Consider the following 21,461-nt stretch of genomic DNA (forward strand, 5'->3'; position numbering starts at 1 on the left):
GAGGAACAATATCCGGATTATCGGCCTTGTTGAGGGAGCTGAGGGGAAGAACACGAAGGTCTTTGTGGAGGGTCTAATGCGCTCCTTACTGCCTGCAGCCCAGCTATCCCCCTACTTCACAGTGGAGAGAGCACACCGCATGCTGCCACATCTGGGGCCGCAGGGGCCCCCCCCATGCACCTTTATCCTCCGGCTCCTCAATTTCAGAGACTAGGATTAGATACTGAGGGCGGCCAGAGCTGCAGGTGAGCTACACTATCTGGGTAATCTGGTATATCGTAGACAACAGGCTTATCCTGACCTCCCACATCCCACTAGAACCATGCTCAGGGTTTGGACGGTGGCTAGACGAAGGTTTCACTAACCTAATAGGTGGTCTCCTGTTACCCCGTTGTAGGGTAATCCTAACCTCTCACACCTTCGTTCCATTCCTGATCCTCAGCTTTGGGCCAGATTTGGGATAAAAACCTTATGTGACATCTTGGGAATGGGCACTTTACCTCCATTTGCAGAACTTAGGGCCAAATTCCAGCTTCCAGGTTGGATAATTTTCCGATATTTTCAACTGCATCATGCGGTGCATGCTCAGTTTTCTACCCCGCCAAGTCTTAAAATGGACCCCATAGAGGAACTCTTGGCTCAAGAATCTCTATCCAAACCTCTGTCTGTTCTATATTTTGATCTACTTTGTGTAGACTCTACAAAAATGGACCGCTTGTGGGATAGATGGAAGGGTGACATACCTGACCCTGACAGAGAGGACTGGGGGGACTGCTTGGGGGACAGTGCCAAATTGTTGATATCCTCTCAAGATAGGCTAATCAAAATTAAATTCTTACACAGGGTTTAATACACACCCCAGAAGCTGCACAAAGATCCTCAGAGTGTACCCGTTGTGGGGGGGGGGGGGGGGGGTGTGTTGATACCTATATGCACATGTTTTGGAGTTGTCCAAAGGTCACCGAATTTTGTCCAGAGGTAATCGAGCTTATGAACTTCCGCCTCCAGCTGACCCTTCCGGTCACCCTGAGTTGTTGCTACTAGGTGTCCAAGATGGTGATCAGAGGCCCAGATATACCAAACTGCTAATATTTTACCTGCTATAAGCTAAGTGAGAGATTATCCTTGAGTGGAATTTCCGTTCCCCTCCCACCGTAATCTCGTGGGAAAAGTCAATAAACTCTGCACTTCCTATGTATAGAATGACATATCTTAGCAGGAATTGCCCTATGAAGTACGATAAAGTGTGGCAGCCGTGGACTGCATAGGAGGGGGTTACTCCCTGCTGCCTTTCCCTGGTTAAGTCTGTGGCTGTAGCACTCTCTCAGGTCTCTCCTTCCCACTTATGTTTAAGGGCTTTGCTGTTGGAATATTGGTACCCTACGTTGGTTTTGTAAAATCTGGATGTGTGAACTATGCTTCTTTCCAACTGCATATGCATAGCTCCCAACTGTTCCTGATTTCGAGGGACTGTCCCTGATTTGGAGAAATGTCCCTCTGTCCCTCATTCCTCCTCATTTGTCCCTCAATTTGTTCTGATCTTTAGAGTTCATAATTAAATGCACTTTTTATCTATCAAAAAGTGTTTTCCAGCCCTAAACCTTTCATCTGATTTTTAAATTACTGCATTTGTAAATTCCAAAAGCCAATATAAAGGAATAGTAGTGGTTAAAAAAAGCACTTGTGGGTTTAACCAATCTTGTTTTTTTGTACAATTCTCCTTTAAGGGAGCGTGAGAAGGGGGTGTGTTCTGTGCCTGAATACTTTTGCTGATCGGTGTCCCTCATTCCCATCTCAAAAAGTTGGGAGGTATGCATATGTATATCATGTGACTTTGCTATTTTACATATGTCTCCTGTATTATTGGAAAAGAGAAGCGTCACTATATATAACTAAACCACCAATGGCTTAAAGATATAAAATATGTGTGCATTGACAAAGTCCATAACAAAACACCCAGGTGAGCTTGATCCAAAATTAAGTGCCGCCACCTAATAGAATACTCGCTTACCAGATGGCAAGCAAAAGCATGCAGATGGCTATAGCCCAGCCACGGCCTTTGCTTGATAAGGAACGTCCAGACTGATATACCCTGATGAGTCGACTGTGTACCGCAATCCCCTGTGATCGTGGATGTCCGGTATGTCCCTCATATGTCCCTCAACGGGGTATGAGAGAAAGACCAACCATAGCGTAATAACGTTTAGGATGATTTATTTAAGAAAAGAAGTATGAGCGTTCATACAGGCCATAGCGGGTGACTGCATTACTTATTGTTATCTTTGAAACAATTGTATCTGCTAATTCCAGGTCTTTCTGAAGCTCTCCACAAGTGGTCCTTGGCTTTTGGAAAACTCTTCTGATAATTCTTATCACTTCTCTGTCAGAAATCTTGGGAGGAGCACCTGGTTGTGGCCGGTTTATGGTGAAATGATATCCTTGCCACATCCAGATTATGGACCCAACAGTGCTCACTGGAACATTCAGAAGTTTAGAAATCCTTCTGTAACCAATGCCATCAGTATGTTTTGCAATAATAAGGCTGCAAAGGTCTTGAGAGAGCTCTTTGCTTTTACCCATCATGAGATGTTGTCTTGTGTGACACCTTGGTGATGAGACACCTTTTTATAGGCCATCAGTTGAGACTCAACCAGCTGATATTAATTTGCACTGACAAGGGGGAGGATTGCGTTCTAATTACTGATAGATTTCAGCTGGTGTTTTGGCTTTCCATGCCTTTTTGTACCTCCCTTTCTTCATGTGTTCAGTACTTTTTCCTTGTGTCATTCCACTTAATTACACAGAACTTCATTTCTGAACTCATTTGTTTTGGTGTCTTTGTATGTATGGATTGGATGGGTTGTTACCGACATGTGGGGGAAATTTCATGTCAATAGCACCTTTAGAAATATATTTACCTAGAAAAATGGTGACGTGTTCAATACTTATTTTACCCGCTGTATATATTGTATATATATATATATGTATGTACAGGGATTTTTTTCTCAAACAATAGGTGCTGGAACTCAACCACGACCCCCCAAAAAACCCTCCCCCCACACACACCCTCCAAATCATATCAAAAAGTGGGTGTGGTCAGATTTCACAAACAGTAGGACGGTCTTAAAGGGGCATTCAATACCAGGATTGCATTACATACAGAGTGCAGAGTTCAGGGGGGGGGGGGTTACACACACAGTGCAGAGCTGTCACTTGTAAACACAGAAACCAGACTTCTGTATTTACAAGTAATTGTGGTGAACAGGCAACAAAGGGTCTGAGCCAGAGGTGGTGGAACTGAGTTCCACCAAGTTCCCCCCGGAAAAAAAGCCCTGTGTATGTATGTACATATATATCTAGATATATAAATATCCATATATCTATCTATCTATCTATCTATCTATCTATCTATCTATCTATCTATCTATATATATATATATATATATATAGATATATCTATAGATATATCTATATCTATAGATAGATATATATCTATCTTTGGATAGATATATATAGATATAGACTATCTATATATATATATATAGAAATATATATAGATCTATATAGATAGATAGATAGATAGATAGATAGATAGATAGATAGATAGATAGATAGATAGATAGATAGATAGATAGATAGATATAGATATATAGATATATTTATATCTATAGATATCTATACACATATATATATATATATATATATATATATATATATATATATATATATATGTATATATATATATATATATATATATATATATATATATATATATTAGATTGTAAGCTCCTCTGAGCAGGGCCCTCTTAATCCTCTTGTATTTTATTGTATTATAACTGTATCGTCTACCTTTTATATTGTAAAGCGCTGCGTAAACTGTTGGCGCTATATAAATCCTGAATAATAATAATAATAATAATAATAATAATAATAATAATAATAATAATAATATATTACACTGGTAAAGCCAGTGTACAGGAGTGGGGCGGGGCCTGCAGGGTGGGCGGTGCGGTACAGCCAGCGTCCAGAAGAGGGGCGGGACGTACAGAGTGAGCAGCGCGGTATAGCCAATGTACAGGAGAGGGGCGGGGCCTGCAGGGGTGGGCGGTGCGCTCAATGGAATGAAGACGTTCCCAGGCCCAGGCTCAGTGGAGCAGTGGGCGGGGCCTGCCTGGTAGCAGGCGTGAAGAGTTAGGTGGTGGGCAGGGTTGGGGCGGCACTAGGCAGGAGAGGGGCAAAGTGAAGCTCCTCCCCCCCGTGTGGAAGAGCCGTGTGAGGTGTGGGGCGGAGTCAGGGGGCGGAGTCTGGTCATGGCTGCCCGCAGTGTGTTCCTCCCGGGGCTGTTCGGGGACAAGGTGGCCATAGTGACCGGAGGGGGCACCGGGATCGGGAAGGCCATCGCCGGCGAGCTGCTGGGACTGGGTATGTTCGTGTGTCTTCCCGGAGAACTCTCTGCTGATAAGGGGGGAATGCTGGGACTTGTAGTTCTGCAGGACATGTGACTTCATATCCGGAACTTGTAGTTCTCCAATAAATAAGTTGGCACAGGTCATGTGACTTGGGGTGTGGGTGACAGGTCATGCTGGGACTTGTAGTGGGGGCAGATACAGATCATGTGACTCTGGATGTAGATGACAGGTGATGCTGGGACTTGTAGTTCTCCAGGACATGGACAGGTCAGAAGATTCCATATCTGGGTGACAGGTGATGCCAGGCCATGCAAGACCAGCACAGATATGGAGTCCCATGACCCACACCTGGTCATGTCCTGCAGAACTACAAGTCCCAGCATCACCTGTTGGATAGATATTGGCACATGACCTGGTTATACCCTGGAGAACTACAAGTCCCAGCATCACCTGCCATCTACACCCAGAGTCACATGACCTGTACCTTCCCCACTACAAGTCCCACCATGACCTGTCACCTAGATATTGAAGGGTGTGACCTGGACCTGCTCAGGGGCAGGTCAATGTGATTCAATATCTAGGTGACAGGTCATGGTGGGACTTGTAGTTCTCCCAAAAAATAAGTAGGCATGTGACTTGGGGTCTGGGTGACAGGTCATGCTGGGACTTGTAGTGGGGGAAGGTACAGGTCATGTGACTCTGGGTGTAGATGGCAGGTGATGCTGGGACTTGTAGTTCTCCGGGGCATGAGCAGGTACAGGTCCTGGAACTCAAGGTCTAGGTGACGGGGCATCCTGGGGCTCATATACATCTGCAGGACATGTGCAGGTACAGGTCACGTGACTCAATATCTGGATGACAGACATCATGGGGCATATATAATGGCAGGACATGTACAGGTCATGTGACTTGGGATCTGGGTGACAAGGCATGCTGGGACTAGTAGTTCTCCAGAACATAAGCCAGCACAGGTTATATGACTCCATTTCTGGGTGATAGGTCATGCTGGGACTTGTAGTTCTCCAAGAAATAAGTTGGCACAGGTGATTGGGGTCTGGGTGGCAGGTCATGCTGGGACTTGTAGTGGGGAAGGTACAGGTCATGTGACTCAGGATGTAGATGGCAGGTCATGCTGGGACTTGTAGTTCTGCAGGACATGAGCAGGTACAGGTCATGTGACTCAATATCTGGATGACAGACATCATGGGGCATATATAAGGGCAGGACATGTACAGGTCATGTGACTTGGGATCTGCGTGACAGGGCATGCTGGGACTAGTAGTTCTCCAGAACATAAGCCGGCACAGGGTATATGACTCCATATCTGGGTGGCAGGTCATGCTGGGACTTGTAGTTGGGCAGGTACAGGTCATGTGACTCAGGATGTCGGTGGCAGGTCATGCTGGGACTCGTAGTTCTGCAGGACATGAGCAGGTACAGGTCATGTGACTTGGGATCTGGATGACAGGACATTCTGGGATTAGTAGTTCTCCAGAACATAAGCCAGTACAGGTCATGTGTCTCAATATCTGGATGACAGACATTATGGGGCATATATATCCGCAGGACATGGGCAGGTCATGTGACTCAGGATGTAGTTGGCAGGTGATACTGGGACTTGTAGTTCTCCAGGTCATGTGACCCAATATCTGGATGACAGATGTGGGGCATATATAAGTGCAGGACATGGGCAGGTCATGTGACTGGTGGTCTGGGTGGCAGGGCATGCTGGGACTTGTAGTTCTGCAGGACATAAGAAGCAGGTCCAGGTCACGTGACTCAGCAGGCTGTGAGTTGTCGGGTCCCAGAATTGGTATCTGCAGGCTGATTGGCCCAGGCGGTGGGGGATGGGTGTGTGGTGGATGATCTGCCTACTCAGAAAGGACTACCATTGGATGGTATGTGGCGCCCCCTACAGATCGGATCAGATGATTCTTCTTCTGATTTGTGCTGTATCATTGTCCGGATAAATCTGACCTCTGGCAGATATAGATCACACAGATAAATGTATCTATAGAAACTTTCTCAGTGTCACTCTTCGAGGGAAAACTTGACAGGAGGAGAGAGCAGAGAGATGAAATGCTGCAACATGTTCTTCACTGTCCAATCACAGGTTTGGGGGGGGGGGGGGGGGGTGACCAGGATTTGTTTTACTTAATTGCAGCAGAGAAAAAAATCAAGTCACCAGTCTTGGTTGTGCTGTGTGTCAGAGCTGTGTAAATCTCAGGCCTGGATGGACAGAAATACAAATCCTTTGGTAGGTAATCCCATTGGCTCATCGTTCTTAGGGAGCGATAGGTTGCATAAGCAAGAAGAGGTTACAGCAGTGATGTGGGGGGGGGGGGGGGTGTTTTACAGTCTGCAGCCAATCCCAACCTCGGCTTATCGCAGGAGATAAAGTGCATTTTCTAACCCCGTCCAATCAGTTTCACCCCTGAGAACGGTCCTCCTGGATGGCCGCAGATCGTCACATGACAAAAAATGGTCTGATCATCATCCGTTATATAGAAGACCCTGAGCATTACATAATACCATGCACAGCAGCCTTGAACCCTAGGAGCTTACAGTCTAATGTCCGAGCACTGTGCTGGGATGAGGTTCTCTGGCCCACCCAGAGATGTCAAAATGTGCGCCCTTCCCCCCCCGAGCGGAGACGGGAGGAGCGCGCACACACGGTGCCAGGCCAGCGCAGGGAGCAGAAGTGGCCCTCACCGTCCCCCTGCCTCTGTGTTCTCACCTTTTGTGATTGTATTAAATAAGAACTGAATGCAATTTTTATTTATTTTTCTTTTTTCTTTTCATTTTGGATAGAATGAGGGAGGATTTTTTTTTCTGCTTTCTGTGTCCCCATTGTAGAGATTCCTCTTCACTTCCTGTCACATAGTCAAAACAGGAAGTGAGAGGAAATCCCTGCTAATTAAGGGAACCCCTTGCACGCCCCCCCCCTTCCCCCAGGTCACCAGATCTAATGTTCCCATTGGAAGATTTTCCCTCTACCCAAAATTGGGCTTTTCTTTAACCAACTCAATACCGTCCACCCAGAACGAGAGCCGCACCGTACCTCCGTCATTTAAAGGTGGGACAGGAGGCAAGTGGTTAACTTTCACTGTTGATGATAATGGTAAATTTAGAAATAGTATTGTATCCGAAAAGTCTACCTTTTTTTATTTTGAATTCCTCGTGAAATATAGTATATATGTACTTCCTGTGCCTAGGCACCCCTGAGATCAGTGTACTTCCTGTGTCTAGGCACCCCTGAGATCAGTGTACTTCCTGTGCCTAGGCACCCCTGAGATCAGTGTACTTCCTGTGCCTAGGCACCCCTGAGATCAGTGTACTTCCTGTGTCTAGGCACCCCTGAGATCAGTGTACTTCCTGTGCCTAGGCACCCCTGAGTTCAGTGTACTTCCTGTGCCTAGGCACCCCTGAGATCAGTGTACTTCCTGTGCCTAGGCACCCCTGAGATCAGTGTACTTCCTGTGTCTAGGCACCCCTGAGATCAGTGTACTTCCTGTGCCTAGGCACCCCTGAGATCAGTGTACTTCCTGTGTCTAGGCACCCCTCAGATCAGTGTACTTCCTGTGCCTAGGCACCCCTGAGATCAGTGTACTTCCTGTGCCTAGGCACCCCTGAGATCAGTGTACTTCCTGTGCCTAGGCACCCCTGAGATCAGTGTACTTCCTGTGCCTGTGCACCCCTGAGATCAGTGTACTTCCTGTGCCTAGGCACCCCTGAGATCAGTGTACTTCCTGTGCCTAGGCACCCCTGAGATCAGTGTACTTCCTGTGCCTAGGCACCCCTGAGATAAGTGTACTTCTTGTGCCTAGGCACCCCTGATCCTGTGTGCTTTCTGTGCCTAGGCACTCCTGATATCAATGCAGCTTCCTGTGCCTAGGCACCCCTATTATCAGTGTACTTTCTGTGCCTAGGAACTCCTGTTCTGTAGCTTTATAATTCTATATCTGCAGTGTGAGATCATCTAAGGCCTCGCTGCCTCTGGCTGCCAGTCTCCGGAGATTTGGGGATGTCAGTATTGTGCTGCTCACTGTTCTCCTTGCTGAAGGAGAAGCTGCACCTGAAGAGATGCAATGTAAGGATCTCCCTGCTTCTGCTCTATCCATTCTGTTGATCTGTGCTTCCTCCATCTCTCCTGCTGATTCTACATTATTCCCACAGCAGCCATCGGGGGGCAGCATTTACATGTGAAAGGAAAGCCCCGCCCCTCTGCCAAGTTGCCCATGCAGCCCCTCCAGGGGTCTGATTATTTGAAATCCCCGCTGTTCTCCCTCCTCTCTCTGCAGCACTTCTGGGGCAGATCAGATCAGTTGACCGTGCAGGAGCTGACCAATCAGAATCACCCTGCTCTGTCCTGGAAGCGCTGCACAGTGAAGAGGGAGAAGAGCCGGGATCTCCAATTCCCAGACTGCTACATGTGCACTGATAGCTCAGCATTCCCGGAGATGAGTACAAGCAGACAACGGGGGAGGGGGAGGGAGGGGGGGGGTATGGTGTTCACCATTGCTCATTTCAATAAATATTTATTGAAGTTACAGAAGTACAAGTGTAAGCAGATACAGGTACATAGGAAACTAACATGACGCATATAACATGACGCAACATGACAGGGGGGGGGCAATAACATCGTGCTCAGGGCCAGAGCTTAACCTGGCACTTTTACCCCCTTCCTGCCCAGGCCTTATTTTCAGCTTTCAGCGCTGTCACTCTTTGAATGACAATTGCACGGTCATGTGACACTGTACCCATATGACATTTTTCTCATTTTTCTCACACAAATAGAGCTTTCCTTTGGTGGTATTTAATAGGGCTGGGAGATATTCTAAAAAAAAAAAAAATCTGCGATTTTCTTAAAAAAAACTCGGTTCACGATTCGAATCAAGTTATTTATTTTTTTTTTTTTGGACACCGCGCCGGTCCTGAGGAGCTGCAGGCAGGAGTTTCTAGGCGAGGCCGCGGCTCCGGCCTAGTCCTCGGCGTCCGGCCTCGCAGACTAGGCCGAAGCCGCGGCCTCGCCTAGAAACTCCTGCCTGCAGCTCCTAAGGACCGGCGCGGTGAAAAAAAAAAAAAACATCTAAAATAAATCGATTTGCTTAAATTTTGAATCGATTTGACCTCTCAACTCCATTCAAGATTTATATCGATTTTTTTCCCTAGTATTTAATCAGCAGTGGGTGTTTTTTTTTTTTTGTTTTTGTTTTTTTGCTGAATAAACAAAACAAAAAAAAATAAAATTTTTTTGGGTGAAAAAAAACATTTTTCTTCATTTCTGTTATAAAATTTTGCAAATAAATAATCTTTCTTCATAAATTTAGGCCAACATGTATTCTGCTACATTTCTTTGGTGAGAATAACCCAAATCGGTGTTTATCATTTAGTCTGTAGGAAAGTTATGGAGTCCACAAACTATGGAATATATATCTGAAAATCGACCAATCCTGATGTCCTGACAGCCAATCTAATTTCTTGAGGCCCAAAAACGCCAGGACAGTACATATAACCCCCCCCCCCCATCCAAATAACCACTTTTTGGAAATTAGACAGTCCAAGGTATTTCGTAAGGGGCGTGGCCAGTCTTTTGGAGTTGTAATTTTTTTTTTTTTTTTTTGGTCACAATTTTTTGGAAAATGAAGAAATGAAAAAAAGAAAATTGTTTTTTTTTCTAATTTTTTTATTTTTTTCCTTTTACAACAATTTTTTATTGTAATGTTTTTTAAAAAAAAAAGTACAAATAATGAATTTCATATAATAGTGTAAACAGTAACTTTCACAAATATATTGTCAAATCAGAAAAGAATAGGTGCGTGTCAATTAAATTGTAACCAGTATATGTATAAGGACAAAAAATAAAGCGTTGATCTAACAGATATATATATATATATATATATATATATATATATATATATATATATATATATATATATATATGTATGTCATCAGTATTGACATATCTAACAGACGTGGATTCTAATAAGTATTATGTATTTTTATCAAACAAAAGAGGATGATTTATTTTATCATCTAGTTATCATAGAGAAATATCACATTGGGTCTAACAGAGACCTTAGGTAACTAAAATGTTTTTTTTAGATTTTTTTTTTTTTAAATGTTTTTCACATTTTTTGTTTTATTTTATTTTTTTTACATCCTGTCACCAGTGCAGTACAGCGTCATCATATGACTGGTGTGGTGATGATCAGGGATACTGACTGGTGACAGTATGTAAAAAAATAAAATAAAAACAATTTTTTTTTTCCTTTTTCCCTTTTTTTTTTTTTTTTTTTTTTTTTTTTTTTAATTTATTTATTTTTTTTAATTACATTTTTGTCCTTCTTTTTTTTTTTTTTTTTTTTTACATTTTTTTTGTTTTTTAAAAAGCGTTACCAAAGTAACATTGTATTACTCTCGGGAAGTGATCAGGATTTTTTTTTTTTCACACATTATGATTGCTTTTACCAGTGAATTCCATTGGTATCAGCAACCATTTTTACTGAATGAAATTGATTAATTCAGCGTGTATTGTGACTAGCTGTGATTGGCCCTGTCTGTACCATGTGATCACTGTGACCAATCGCAGCTATCGACACAATGAAGGGCAAGAAGGAAAGCCATCCATTGTCTAACAATTGTCGTGTGATCTGCTGTGATTGGCCGGTACACTGATCAGTCCTTGAGATCTGTAACCCCCACCTGTTCTCAGCCGCAAATTGTGCGCACTCCACCGATCTGATATTCCGGAGCGTTGATGACAGGTGCAGCATGTGAGATAAATTTGATTCCAAACGGAAAATTGCCATTGAGGTGATTTTTCTGCCTTGCGCAGTGTAAGAATTGTCGCCATTTCTCATTCGCAGGCTGCAATGTGGTTATCGCCTCCCGGAAACTGGACCGGCTAAAAGAAGCCGCCAAGGATCTGGTCTCCAAAATCTCCCCGGCAAACCCGTCCGCAGTGACTGCGCTTCAGTGCAACATCCGCAGAGAGGAAGAGGTACAGGAATGTTCGAAAATTTCATTTTCCTGCCACTAGATTGTCTTGTCCGTGCAACTCCTATGATTCATGTCACTTTTTTAAATAGTTTTTTTTTTTACGGGCCAAGCTGACCAAAGCAAACTTTCCTTTACCAACATATTTGGCCGCTGTATAAACTGCAGGTAGCATCAACTACATACAGTGTAAAGCACCCCGTGTGCCGGTGTTCTGTCGATTACTGCAGATGGTCAGATAATGCCTCCAACAATCTGCGCATGCGCCGTAGTGACGTCACGCCAGCTGACCTGCCAATCAGCTAACGTGACGCCCACACCGCGCACGCGCAGAACGTTGGAGGCATGATCTGACCATCCGCAGTAGTCGACAGAGCACCGTCCAATATCCACCACCTTCCGCCTGTGATGCCATCGGTGAAGTCTCGCACATGCGCAGAGAGAGAGCGAGGCAGAATCTGACGATTAGATTCTGCTTCTGCATTTTTGGTGATCGTCGGATAATGCCTACGCGCAGTTTTGACGTCCAGATCAGCTGGAGTGACGTCACTGCTACGCGCGCGCAGGTGGTCGGAGGCATTATCCGTCGATCTGCAGTAATGGACAGAACACCATCCGAAATCCACCGTCTTTCGCCTGCGACGTCATCGGTGAAGTCTCGCGCAGAGGGAGCGAGGCCTGAATCTGACAATTCGATTCTGCCTCCGCGCTTTGCTGATCGTCCAATAATGCCTCAGACGATCTGAGCATGCCCAGTGTTGACGTCACGCCAGCGGCAAATAAGGTGGAGTGACGTGGCACTACTGCGCATGCACAGATCGTCGCAGGCATTGTCCGTCGATCTGCAGTAATGGACAGAACACCGGCAGCAGTACGAGGACTTCCCTGAACTTCTTTTTTTTTTTTTTTTTTTTTTTTTAATTTCAGCACAACGCTGAAAACCCTATATTCGGCCAATAATTTTCGGCAGACGAAATTTCGGTGCATCACTGTTAACAATGTCGGCTCATTTATTTCCCTCTTTATTCCTGAATGCAAGGTGGAGTCTCTGGTTGAAGCTACATTGAAGCAATACGGTCGGATTGACTTCCTGGTGAACAACGGCGGCGGACAGTTCCCGTCTCCCAGCGAAGCGATAACCGCCAAAGGATGGAATGCGGTGATAGAAACCAACCTGACCGGAACCTTCTACTGCTGCAAAGCCGGTATGTGGGGAGCACAGCAGAAGAGAGATGAGAGGTGTGCTTGGGGTGTTGGATGGCCTTTGCAACATCGCCCCCTGGTGACCCACAGGAGAACAGCATTCTAATCTCCATAGATGTCCTGTCATCCAGAGCACTTTTTGCGTTTCGGCACTGCGTCGCTTTAACTGACAATTGCGCGGTCGTGCGACGTGGCTCCCAAACAAAATTGACGTCCCTTTCCCCCCCCCCACAAATAGAGCTTTCTTTTGGTGGTATTTGATCGCCTCTGCGGTTTTTATTTTTTGCGCTATAAACAAATAAAGAGCGACAATTTTGAAAAAAACGCATTATTTTTTACATTTTGCTATAATATCCCCCAAAAATATATTAAAAAAATTTTTATCCTCAGTTTAGGCCGATCGTATTCTTCTACATATTTTTGGTAAAAAAAATCGCAATAAGCGTTTATTGATTGATTTGCGTTTACAAAATAGGGGACAGTTTTTTGGCATCTTTATTAATAATTTTTTTTTTTTTTTTTACTAGTAATGGCGGCGATCAGCGATTTTTATCGTAGCTGCGATATTATGGCAGACACATCAGACATTTTTGACCCATTTTTGGGACCGTTGTCATTTATACAGCAATCAGTGCTATACAAATGCACTGATTCCTGTGTAAATGACACCGGCAGTGTAGGCGTTAACCACTAGGGGGCAGTGTAGGGGTTAAGTATGTCTTGGGGAGTGATTACTAACTGTGGGGGGGCGTGGCTACGTGTGACACGACACTGATCTCCGCTCACAGGGAGCAGAGATCAGGGACACTGTCTCACTAGGCAGAACGGGGAGATGCTTGTTTACATCAGCATCTCCCCGTTCTTCCTCTCCTTGAGGCGATCGCGGGTATCCCCTTGGGGATCGAGTCCGCGGGACGACGGCAAATTTAAAAGGGACGTACGGTTACGCCCATTTGCCCAGCCGTGGGCAAAGAGACAAAGAGGAAGTAAAACCCATCAGGGTTTACTTCCTCTTTAAGAGAGGGTCACATTAATTGGGGAAAAAACACGGATACCATGCAATGGGGCACATATGCATTTTACTCCTTTTCAGGAGCAGGTTAGAGCATTCTGCCAATTATAATTTTCCTTAGAAAATGCATAGCCTGGGGTTGGAGTAAAACGAATGCTGTGCCCCAGTTTCTGATTGGCTGTTGCTGCTGTCAGTCATAAGCTAGGGGACGGGACAAGTGCTGCATTGTGGGGATACAGTGGGGATTGGAAAAAATTCTGTAGAATCCCCCCCCCCAAAAAAAAAACACATACCACACCCTTGGAGTCTGGTATGGATCTTAAGGGGGTACACCATTAAAAGAAAAAATGCTTCGGTCCCCCCATGAAATCCATGCCAGACCCCTTGGGTCTAAAATAGGGTTTTATAGAGGACCTCGTGTAAGAAAAGAAAGTGTTGGGGTCCCTCTAAAAATCTTTACCAGGCCCTTAGCCTGAGCATGCAACCTAGCTAGGAGAGGGGGGGTGAGGGGCGCTTTTTTATTAAGCCACAAGCCCACAACATGCAGGGTACCTTGCCAGGGGGGATTCCTGGCCATGTGCGTGAATGGGGCAATAACTTAACTGGTTGTTAACCACTTCACGCCCGCGCTATATCCGAAAGGCAGCTGCAGTTCGGGAATTCCCATGCCGTTTTTATCAATGAACTTTTATGTGTATTGTCGGACCGGCGATTCATTAATAGCCGCGAGTAGTTTTAAATGACTTTTTTTTCCTTTGAAACGTCATTTTGCTGTCAGACTGTTCTAAACACGGGAAACATGCGCCCCTTTACAGGCATACTATAGACACCCCCCAGGTACGAAATTTAAAGGGATATTACACTTTTATTGTTTGACTTTAAGCATTATTAAAATCACTGCTCCTGAAAAAACGGCCGTTTTTAAAACTTTTTTTTGCATTGATCCATGTCCCCTGGGGCAGGACCCGGGTCCCCAAACACTTTTTATGACAATACCATACATATAAGCCTTTAAAATGAGCACTTTTGATTATTCATGTTCGAGTCCCATAGACTTTAACGGTGTTCGCGTGTTCGAACGAATTTTTTTGCCTGTTCACAAGTTCAGGTGCGAACCGAACAGGAGGGTGTTCAGCTCATCCCTAGTGCTCATCAGCGCACATCAATGAAGGAGAAAAATTACCTGTTTGGAAAAATTTTTAACAAACTATGAAAACTGTTTGTTTTTCTTTTTTCATTTGTTTAGCAAAATCTCCAGTGGGATTTCCCCCCTTCCTGATCAGAGCACTTTTTGAGATTCGGCACTGCGTCGCTTTTACTGACAATTGCCCGGCCGTGTGACGTTACACCAAAACAAAATTGACGTCCTTTTTTTCCCAACAAATGGAGCTTTCTCTTGGTGGTATTTGATCACCTCCTTTTTTTTTTTTTTTTTTTTTTGTGCTATAAACAAAAAAAGAGTGACAGTTTTGAAAAAAAAAAAAAGCAATATTTGTTACTTTTTGCTATAATAAATATCCCCAAAAAATATATAAAAAAAAATATTTTTTTCCTCAGTTTAGGCCGATATGTATTCTACATATATAGGTAAAAAAAATAAACCACCGCAAAAATCACGCGACTTTCTAAAAAGGGATACGCTCAGGTGTGAATGCAGCCTAAATCTATCCTATAGATTGTAGATGCAATAACTTTTGCGCAAACCAATCAATATAGGCGTATTTTTTTTTTTTTTACCAAAAATATGTAGTAGAATACATATTGACCTAAACTGATGAAGAAATTTAAATTTTTTTTACAATTTTTTTTTTTTATTGCAGAAAGTAGAAAATATGTATATTTTTTATTGTCGCAGAAGTGATCAAATACCACCAAAAGAAAGCTCTATTTGTGGGGTAAAAAAAGAACATAAATTGTATTTGGGTACAGCGTCGCACGACCGCGCAATTGTCAGTTAAAGTAACGCCTTATGGCCTTATCAGGAAGGTAAAACCTTCTGAGACTGAAGTGGTTAATGTAGATGTAAATCATACCCAAATTTAATTTGCTCAAGCACTATATATCAATGATTTTTCAATAAAATACCTATTTTTTCCTTATCCTTTTGTTGCATCTCAGTGCTACTGATCTTTCTGCAGCCACTTCATCTCTACACGCACTCCAATGATCTCTGCATAGCAGGGAGGCGTTCCTGGTGGCAACAGCAAGGGGCCACATCTGTTTAATTTGTGTTGAAACGACAGCTTTAAGCTGGTCATACATATACAATTTTTCATCTTCCATTTCCTTTAGATTTACAGTCAACTGTGCAGTGCAAGGGGCCTGCCTGATTGCATACAAATTGATAGTGCTCGGGTGTGACATATTTTATATGGTTTTGGTAAATCCTAAAGGTAAATCGCACATGAAAATTTTGTGTAACGTATGGCCAACCTTAGTCTCCACCAGAAGCCCATGTGACAGGGTGACAACACAGGAACACATTTGGGAGACAGGAACAGAGCGTTGTCACCCTATAGCAGGAAGTGCCTGAAAAAGGATGCTCATGGCAGGATCACCAGGGATTATGTTAGAGAACCCTACATATTTAAAAAAAGATTGAAAATGACTTTTGAAAAGATTCTTTTAAAGCTTCTTTTGAGATTTTAGTGATGGGGTTTACATTTTACTTTAATAATTACCGACATTTGTCCCTGTGCAGTGTACAATGCCTGGATGAGGGAACATGGCGGAGCCATTGTGAATATTGTGGCAGACATGTGGAAGGGCTTTCCTGGAATGTCGTAAGTGTACATTTTCTCTGAATATTATACACTATCCCATAAATCTGTATACCACCCCTCCTACAGTATATACCGCTTGGAGGTGCAGTCACTCGCTTTGCTTGTTTTGGTTTAATATAAGAGATTTTTTTGGGGTGATTTTATGTGCTTGGGGATGTGACTTAAATTTTTTACTATGTACAAATTTACCTTTTTTTTTCACATGGGGGACAAAGTATCCCTGTGCTCAAATCCCAATAGCTTGTACCGTATATACTCGAGTATAAGCCGACCCGAATATAAGCCGAGGCACCTAATTTTACCACAAAAAACTGGGAAAACTTATTGACTGGAGTATAAGCCTAGGGTGAGAAATGCGCAGCTACTGTAAGTGGAAAAGAGGGTCAACAATGCCCATTTGCAGCCTCACTGTGCCCATTTGCAGCCATAGGTCCCCTGAACTTCAAACTCGGTAGTTAAGGGTTCCTAGATGCCCCCTAGCCGCAGCCAAAATTTGGGGACTCTGGACCCAAATGGTCCCGAAATGACATTGCTACAGATGGACACAGTTGACCCATTGTGCGGCCCCGTATCTCAGGGCCACTTGGTACTAGGAACCCCGAATTTGGTGTGCAAACCTAGTGGAAATAGCGCTACAACATAGCCAAAGCTGTCATTCCTAGAACCAAGTGGCCCTGAGATACGGGGCCCCAAATTCGGTTCGGAAAATGTCAAGCACTTTTCTGCAGAAGAGAATGACATTTTCCAAACCGATTTTGGGGCCCCGTATCTTGGGGCCACTTGATGCTAGGAACCCCAGCTTTGGGTATGTTATAGTTCTAGTTCCACTGGGTGTGCACACCAAATGTGGGATTCCTAGCTCCAAGTGGCCCTGAGATACGGAGCCCCAAAGTTGGTTCGGAAAATGTCATTTTCTGCTGCAGAAAAGTGCTTGACTTGAGTACAAGCCGACGGGGGCACTTTCAGCACAAAAAAAAAAATGTGCTGAAAAACTCGGCTTATACTCCAGTATATACGGTATATGTATTTGAACTATCAGGTGTGACCACGCAGTTGGCCAGCTTTAGCATGTATTGCAATATATGTGAACTAAAACATCCCTGTTTTTCATTGCATAGTTTGCTGTGAAGGGTGTAGCAGTGTGCAAGGGGTCCATCCAGAATTTGTAGGTTTTGTTTAACCACTTAACAACCGGCCCATTGCCAAATGAAGGCTACAGGGCGGTTGCTTAACTCTGGGAAGGCATACAGTGACGTCCTCCCAGAATTCCCCTCTCGCGCGCCCCCTGGGGATGCACCCGAGAGCATCCATGACCGCCGGGTCCAGAGGACCTGGCACATCACGGATCCCGGTAAATGGCCGCTAATCGCGGCCGTTTACCATGTGTTTGCTCTGTCAAATGACGGAGCGATCACATGTAAACAAACCGGCGTCATCTAATGACGCCGGTTCCTCTCCTCCCCTCTGTGTACCGATTGGTATACTGTGAGCGGAGAGGGGGAGGAATGGATGGCAGCAGCGCTGTGGGCTGCATCTGTAGTGCCCACAGCGCTGCTCAGTGACAACTGCCATCCATCCATGCTCAGCCATCCCTCAATGCTCTGCAATACCCTGCACTACTCTGCAATGCCCTGCAATGCTGTGCAATACTCTGCAATACCCCGAAATACTGTGCAATACTCTGCAATACTCCACAATACTGTGCAATACCCCACAATACTGTGCAATGCTCTGCAATACCCTGCAATACCATGTAATACTCTACAATACCCCGCAATACTCTGCAATACTCTGCAATACCCTGCAATACTCTGCAATACCCCGCAATACTCTTCAATACCCCGCAATACTCTTCAATACCCCGCAATACTCTTCAATACCCCGCAATACTCTGCAATACCCCGCAATACTCTGCAATACTGCGTCATCAGATGATGACGCATGTGTGTAGGCAAAACGCGCAGAGGCTTCTGGGTAATTACGGACGTCACTTCCTGTCACTAACCCGAACCAAAACGAGGCTTGAAGCGCACGCTGGGGAACGAGGAACGAAGCGTCGCAATAGAGCCCCATAACAGAACGCTGGATAGACTTAGTGCGCTTTTTTTTTTTTAATTTTGGTTCGGGGTTCCCCTGTGGGGTAATCCCATGCTGTTTTTATCAATGAACTTTTATGTTGTTATGTGTGTATTGCTGGACCTACAATTCATTATAGCTGGCGCTAGCGCTAGTACTTTTAAATGACTTTTTTTTTCCTTTTAGAAATGTCATTTTGCACTCGAACTGTTCTAAACACGGGAAACATGCGCCACTTTACAGGCATACTATAGATACCCCCTGTCAGGTCACCTTGAGGCTAGGTGACCGATGCACACCGTTGGGATCAGGAGTGCACCGCAAGGCAGTGGACCCTACGGCTGACTGCTGCGGATGGGAGTCCGGGTATAAGGAAGGCAGGGCCACTGGAACACCAACACGGATCCCACTGGGGTTAGAGCATAGGATTCCCTGGGGCGCAGAGTCTTAAGAGCCAGCAGGTTTTCACCAGAGCCTCTAGTGGGGAGGATGGACTGGGCTGAAATGGTATAGAACACGCCAAGGTCAGTAACAGAAATAAATGTAGAGCACACGGCAGGCAGGAACAGGAAGCCAAACACACAAAGGCTGATCAGCAGGGCAGACCTGCAGTGCAGAGGTTAATATAGAGTTCTCTGATAGGAGCTGGGGTGGAACCATGCTAGAGGAGAGTTAATAAAAGCAGTCGGGGGAGAGACAGCTGGTCTTTAGAGATGAACACATGGAGACAGGTAAGCTGACAAACAAACTCTTATTACATAACCATGACAGTACCCCCCCCTCTTACGAGGCCTCCCCCTTCCCCACCTGGGACCAGGTTTAGAGGGGAACTTCAAATGAAACTTCCTCAACAGACGAGGTGCAAAGACCTCAGAAGCCTCGATCAACGACCTCTCCTCAGGACCAAACCCCTTCCAATGCACGAGGTACTGGAGAATGCCCCTACAGAGTCAGGAATCCAAAATTTGGCTAACCTCTTACTCCTGATTATCCTCAGAGACCGTCTCTGCGGTAGAGAGAGGATGAGAGAACTTATTGAGGACTAAAGGCTTCAGAAGGGCAGCATGGAAGGAGTTGGAGATTTTGAGGCTTTTGGGAATCTGGAGCTTGAAACAAACCGGATTCAGTTTAGAAGTTATGGTGTACGGACCAATGAATCTTGGGGCAAATTTGAGAGAAGGAACCCGGAGTTTGATGTTCCTGGTGGAGAGCCAGACTTTGTCTCCTGGCTGAAGAGAAGGCGGCTTACGCCTGCGACTGTCAGCAAAACTCTTGAATTTGTTGGCAGCTTTCTGGAGGGAATCATGAACGTCAGCCCACATGGAATTGAATGATTCCTGAACAGTAGCCAAGGCTGGAATGTCGGAAGAACAGGTCATAGGAAGAGGGAGTTGAGGATGCCTTCCATAAACAGTGATAAAGGGTGTTTTCTGAGAACTGACGTTGACATGATTATTGTGGGAGAACTCTGCCCACGGAAGTAGTGATGCCCAATCATCGTGATGAGCCAAGACTAAGGTACGGAGAAAGACCTCCAACTCCTGATTAACCCTCTCAGTCTGGCCATTGGATTGGGGATGGTAAGAAGAGTTAAAATCCAAGGTAATGTTGAGGGATTTGCAAAAGGCTCTTCAAAAACGGGACGTAAACTGAACACCCCTGTCCGAAACGACATGGGAAGGAACACCATGAAGGCGGAAAATCTCGTACGAAAATGGGAACCAAGGCAGAGGCAGAAGGGAGACCAGAAAGAGGAACAAAATGAGCCATCTTGGAGAACCGATCGATTACCACCCAAATGGCTGTATTATTCTCCGACAGTGGAAGATCGGTGATAAAATCCATGGCGATGTGAGACCAGGGCTCCTTAGGAATGGGTAAGGGCATGAGAAGACCAGCAGGGGCTAGAGTGGAAGATTTAGACTGAGCACAGACATGACAAGCCTTAATGTACTCTTTAACATCCGAGCAGAGGTTAGGCCACCAGTAGAGACGACTGATGAGCAGGAAGGATCGGAGGAACCCAGCATGACCTGCCACCTTGGAATCATGTCCCCAACGAAGGATCTTAGCTCTTAGCTCTGTGGGAACAATGGTCTTGCCAGGAGGAATTTTTGATTCCAGGGTGGTAGAATGGGCAACAATGCATGAGGTCGGAATGATCGGCTCAGGATCAGGGGTGGACTCCTCGTCCAAAGTGTCAAATGACCTAGAGAGCGCATCAGCCCGACCATTGCAGGAACCAGGTTTGTACATAATCGTGAATTTAAAACGAGAAAAGAAGAGACTCCACCCGGCCTGTCTGGGGTTCAGACGTTTAGCATTCTGTAGGTATTGTAGATTCTTGTGATCAGTAAAGATCGTAATGGAGTGAGGGGAACCCTCCAATTGATGACGCCACTCTTCCAACGCCAATTTAATTGCGAGAAGTTCCCGATCACCAATGGCATAATTTCTCTCTGCCTGAGAAAATTTTTTGGAGAAGAACGCACATGGTTGACGTCTCTTCTCAAAGAACTGAAGAAGCACAGCTCCCACCCCCATCAAAGAAGTGTCTACTTCAATAAAAAATGGGTCCCCAGGATTTGGTCTCCTCAAGAGAGGTCCAGAAACAAAGGCCTGTTTCAGATCGTGAAACGCACAGACAGCCTCGGGAGGCCAGTCTTTGGCATTCGCACCCTTCTTGGTTAAAGCGATAATAGGCGCGGCAATGGAAGAGTAATTCCTTATGAACTGCCTATAATAATTTGTGAAGCCAAGAAAGCGCTGTGTGGCCTTGAGGCTAGCAGGAAGGGGCCAGTTGGTAATGGCCGAGACCCTTCCGGGATCCATGCGAAGACCCAAACCAGAAACACAACATCCCAGAAACAGGACCTCAGGACATTCAAAGGAACATTTCTCCAGCTTGGCATAGAGATTATTCTCTCTAAGGCGCTGAAGAACGGTGCAGACATGGTTTCTGTGAGCAAGCAGATTTTC

The 21,461-nt window shown here is 45.0% G+C and overlaps 1 protein-coding gene across 1 annotated transcript in view; it reads left to right on the forward strand.

The window, feature by feature from the left end:
• Window positions 1-4,254: 4,254 nt before the first annotated feature.
• Window positions 4,255-21,461, forward strand: part of LOC141147236 (peroxisomal trans-2-enoyl-CoA reductase-like) — a 33,041-nt gene continuing 15,834 nt past the window's right edge. Inside the window, exons 1-4 of the mRNA XM_073634411.1 lie at window positions 4,255-4,422; window positions 11,279-11,412; window positions 12,448-12,613; window positions 16,325-16,406. Of these exons, the coding sequence (XP_073490512.1) occupies window positions 4,311-4,422; window positions 11,279-11,412; window positions 12,448-12,613; window positions 16,325-16,406 (494 nt within the window). The 5' untranslated portion in view covers window positions 4,255-4,310. The remainder of the gene's footprint in view (window positions 4,423-11,278; window positions 11,413-12,447; window positions 12,614-16,324; window positions 16,407-21,461) is intronic.

This window comes from Aquarana catesbeiana, linkage group LG06 (genome assembly GCF_042186555.1).
Source record: "Aquarana catesbeiana isolate 2022-GZ linkage group LG06, ASM4218655v1, whole genome shotgun sequence".
NCBI classification, from domain to species: Eukaryota; Metazoa; Chordata; class Amphibia; order Anura; family Ranidae; genus Aquarana; species Aquarana catesbeiana.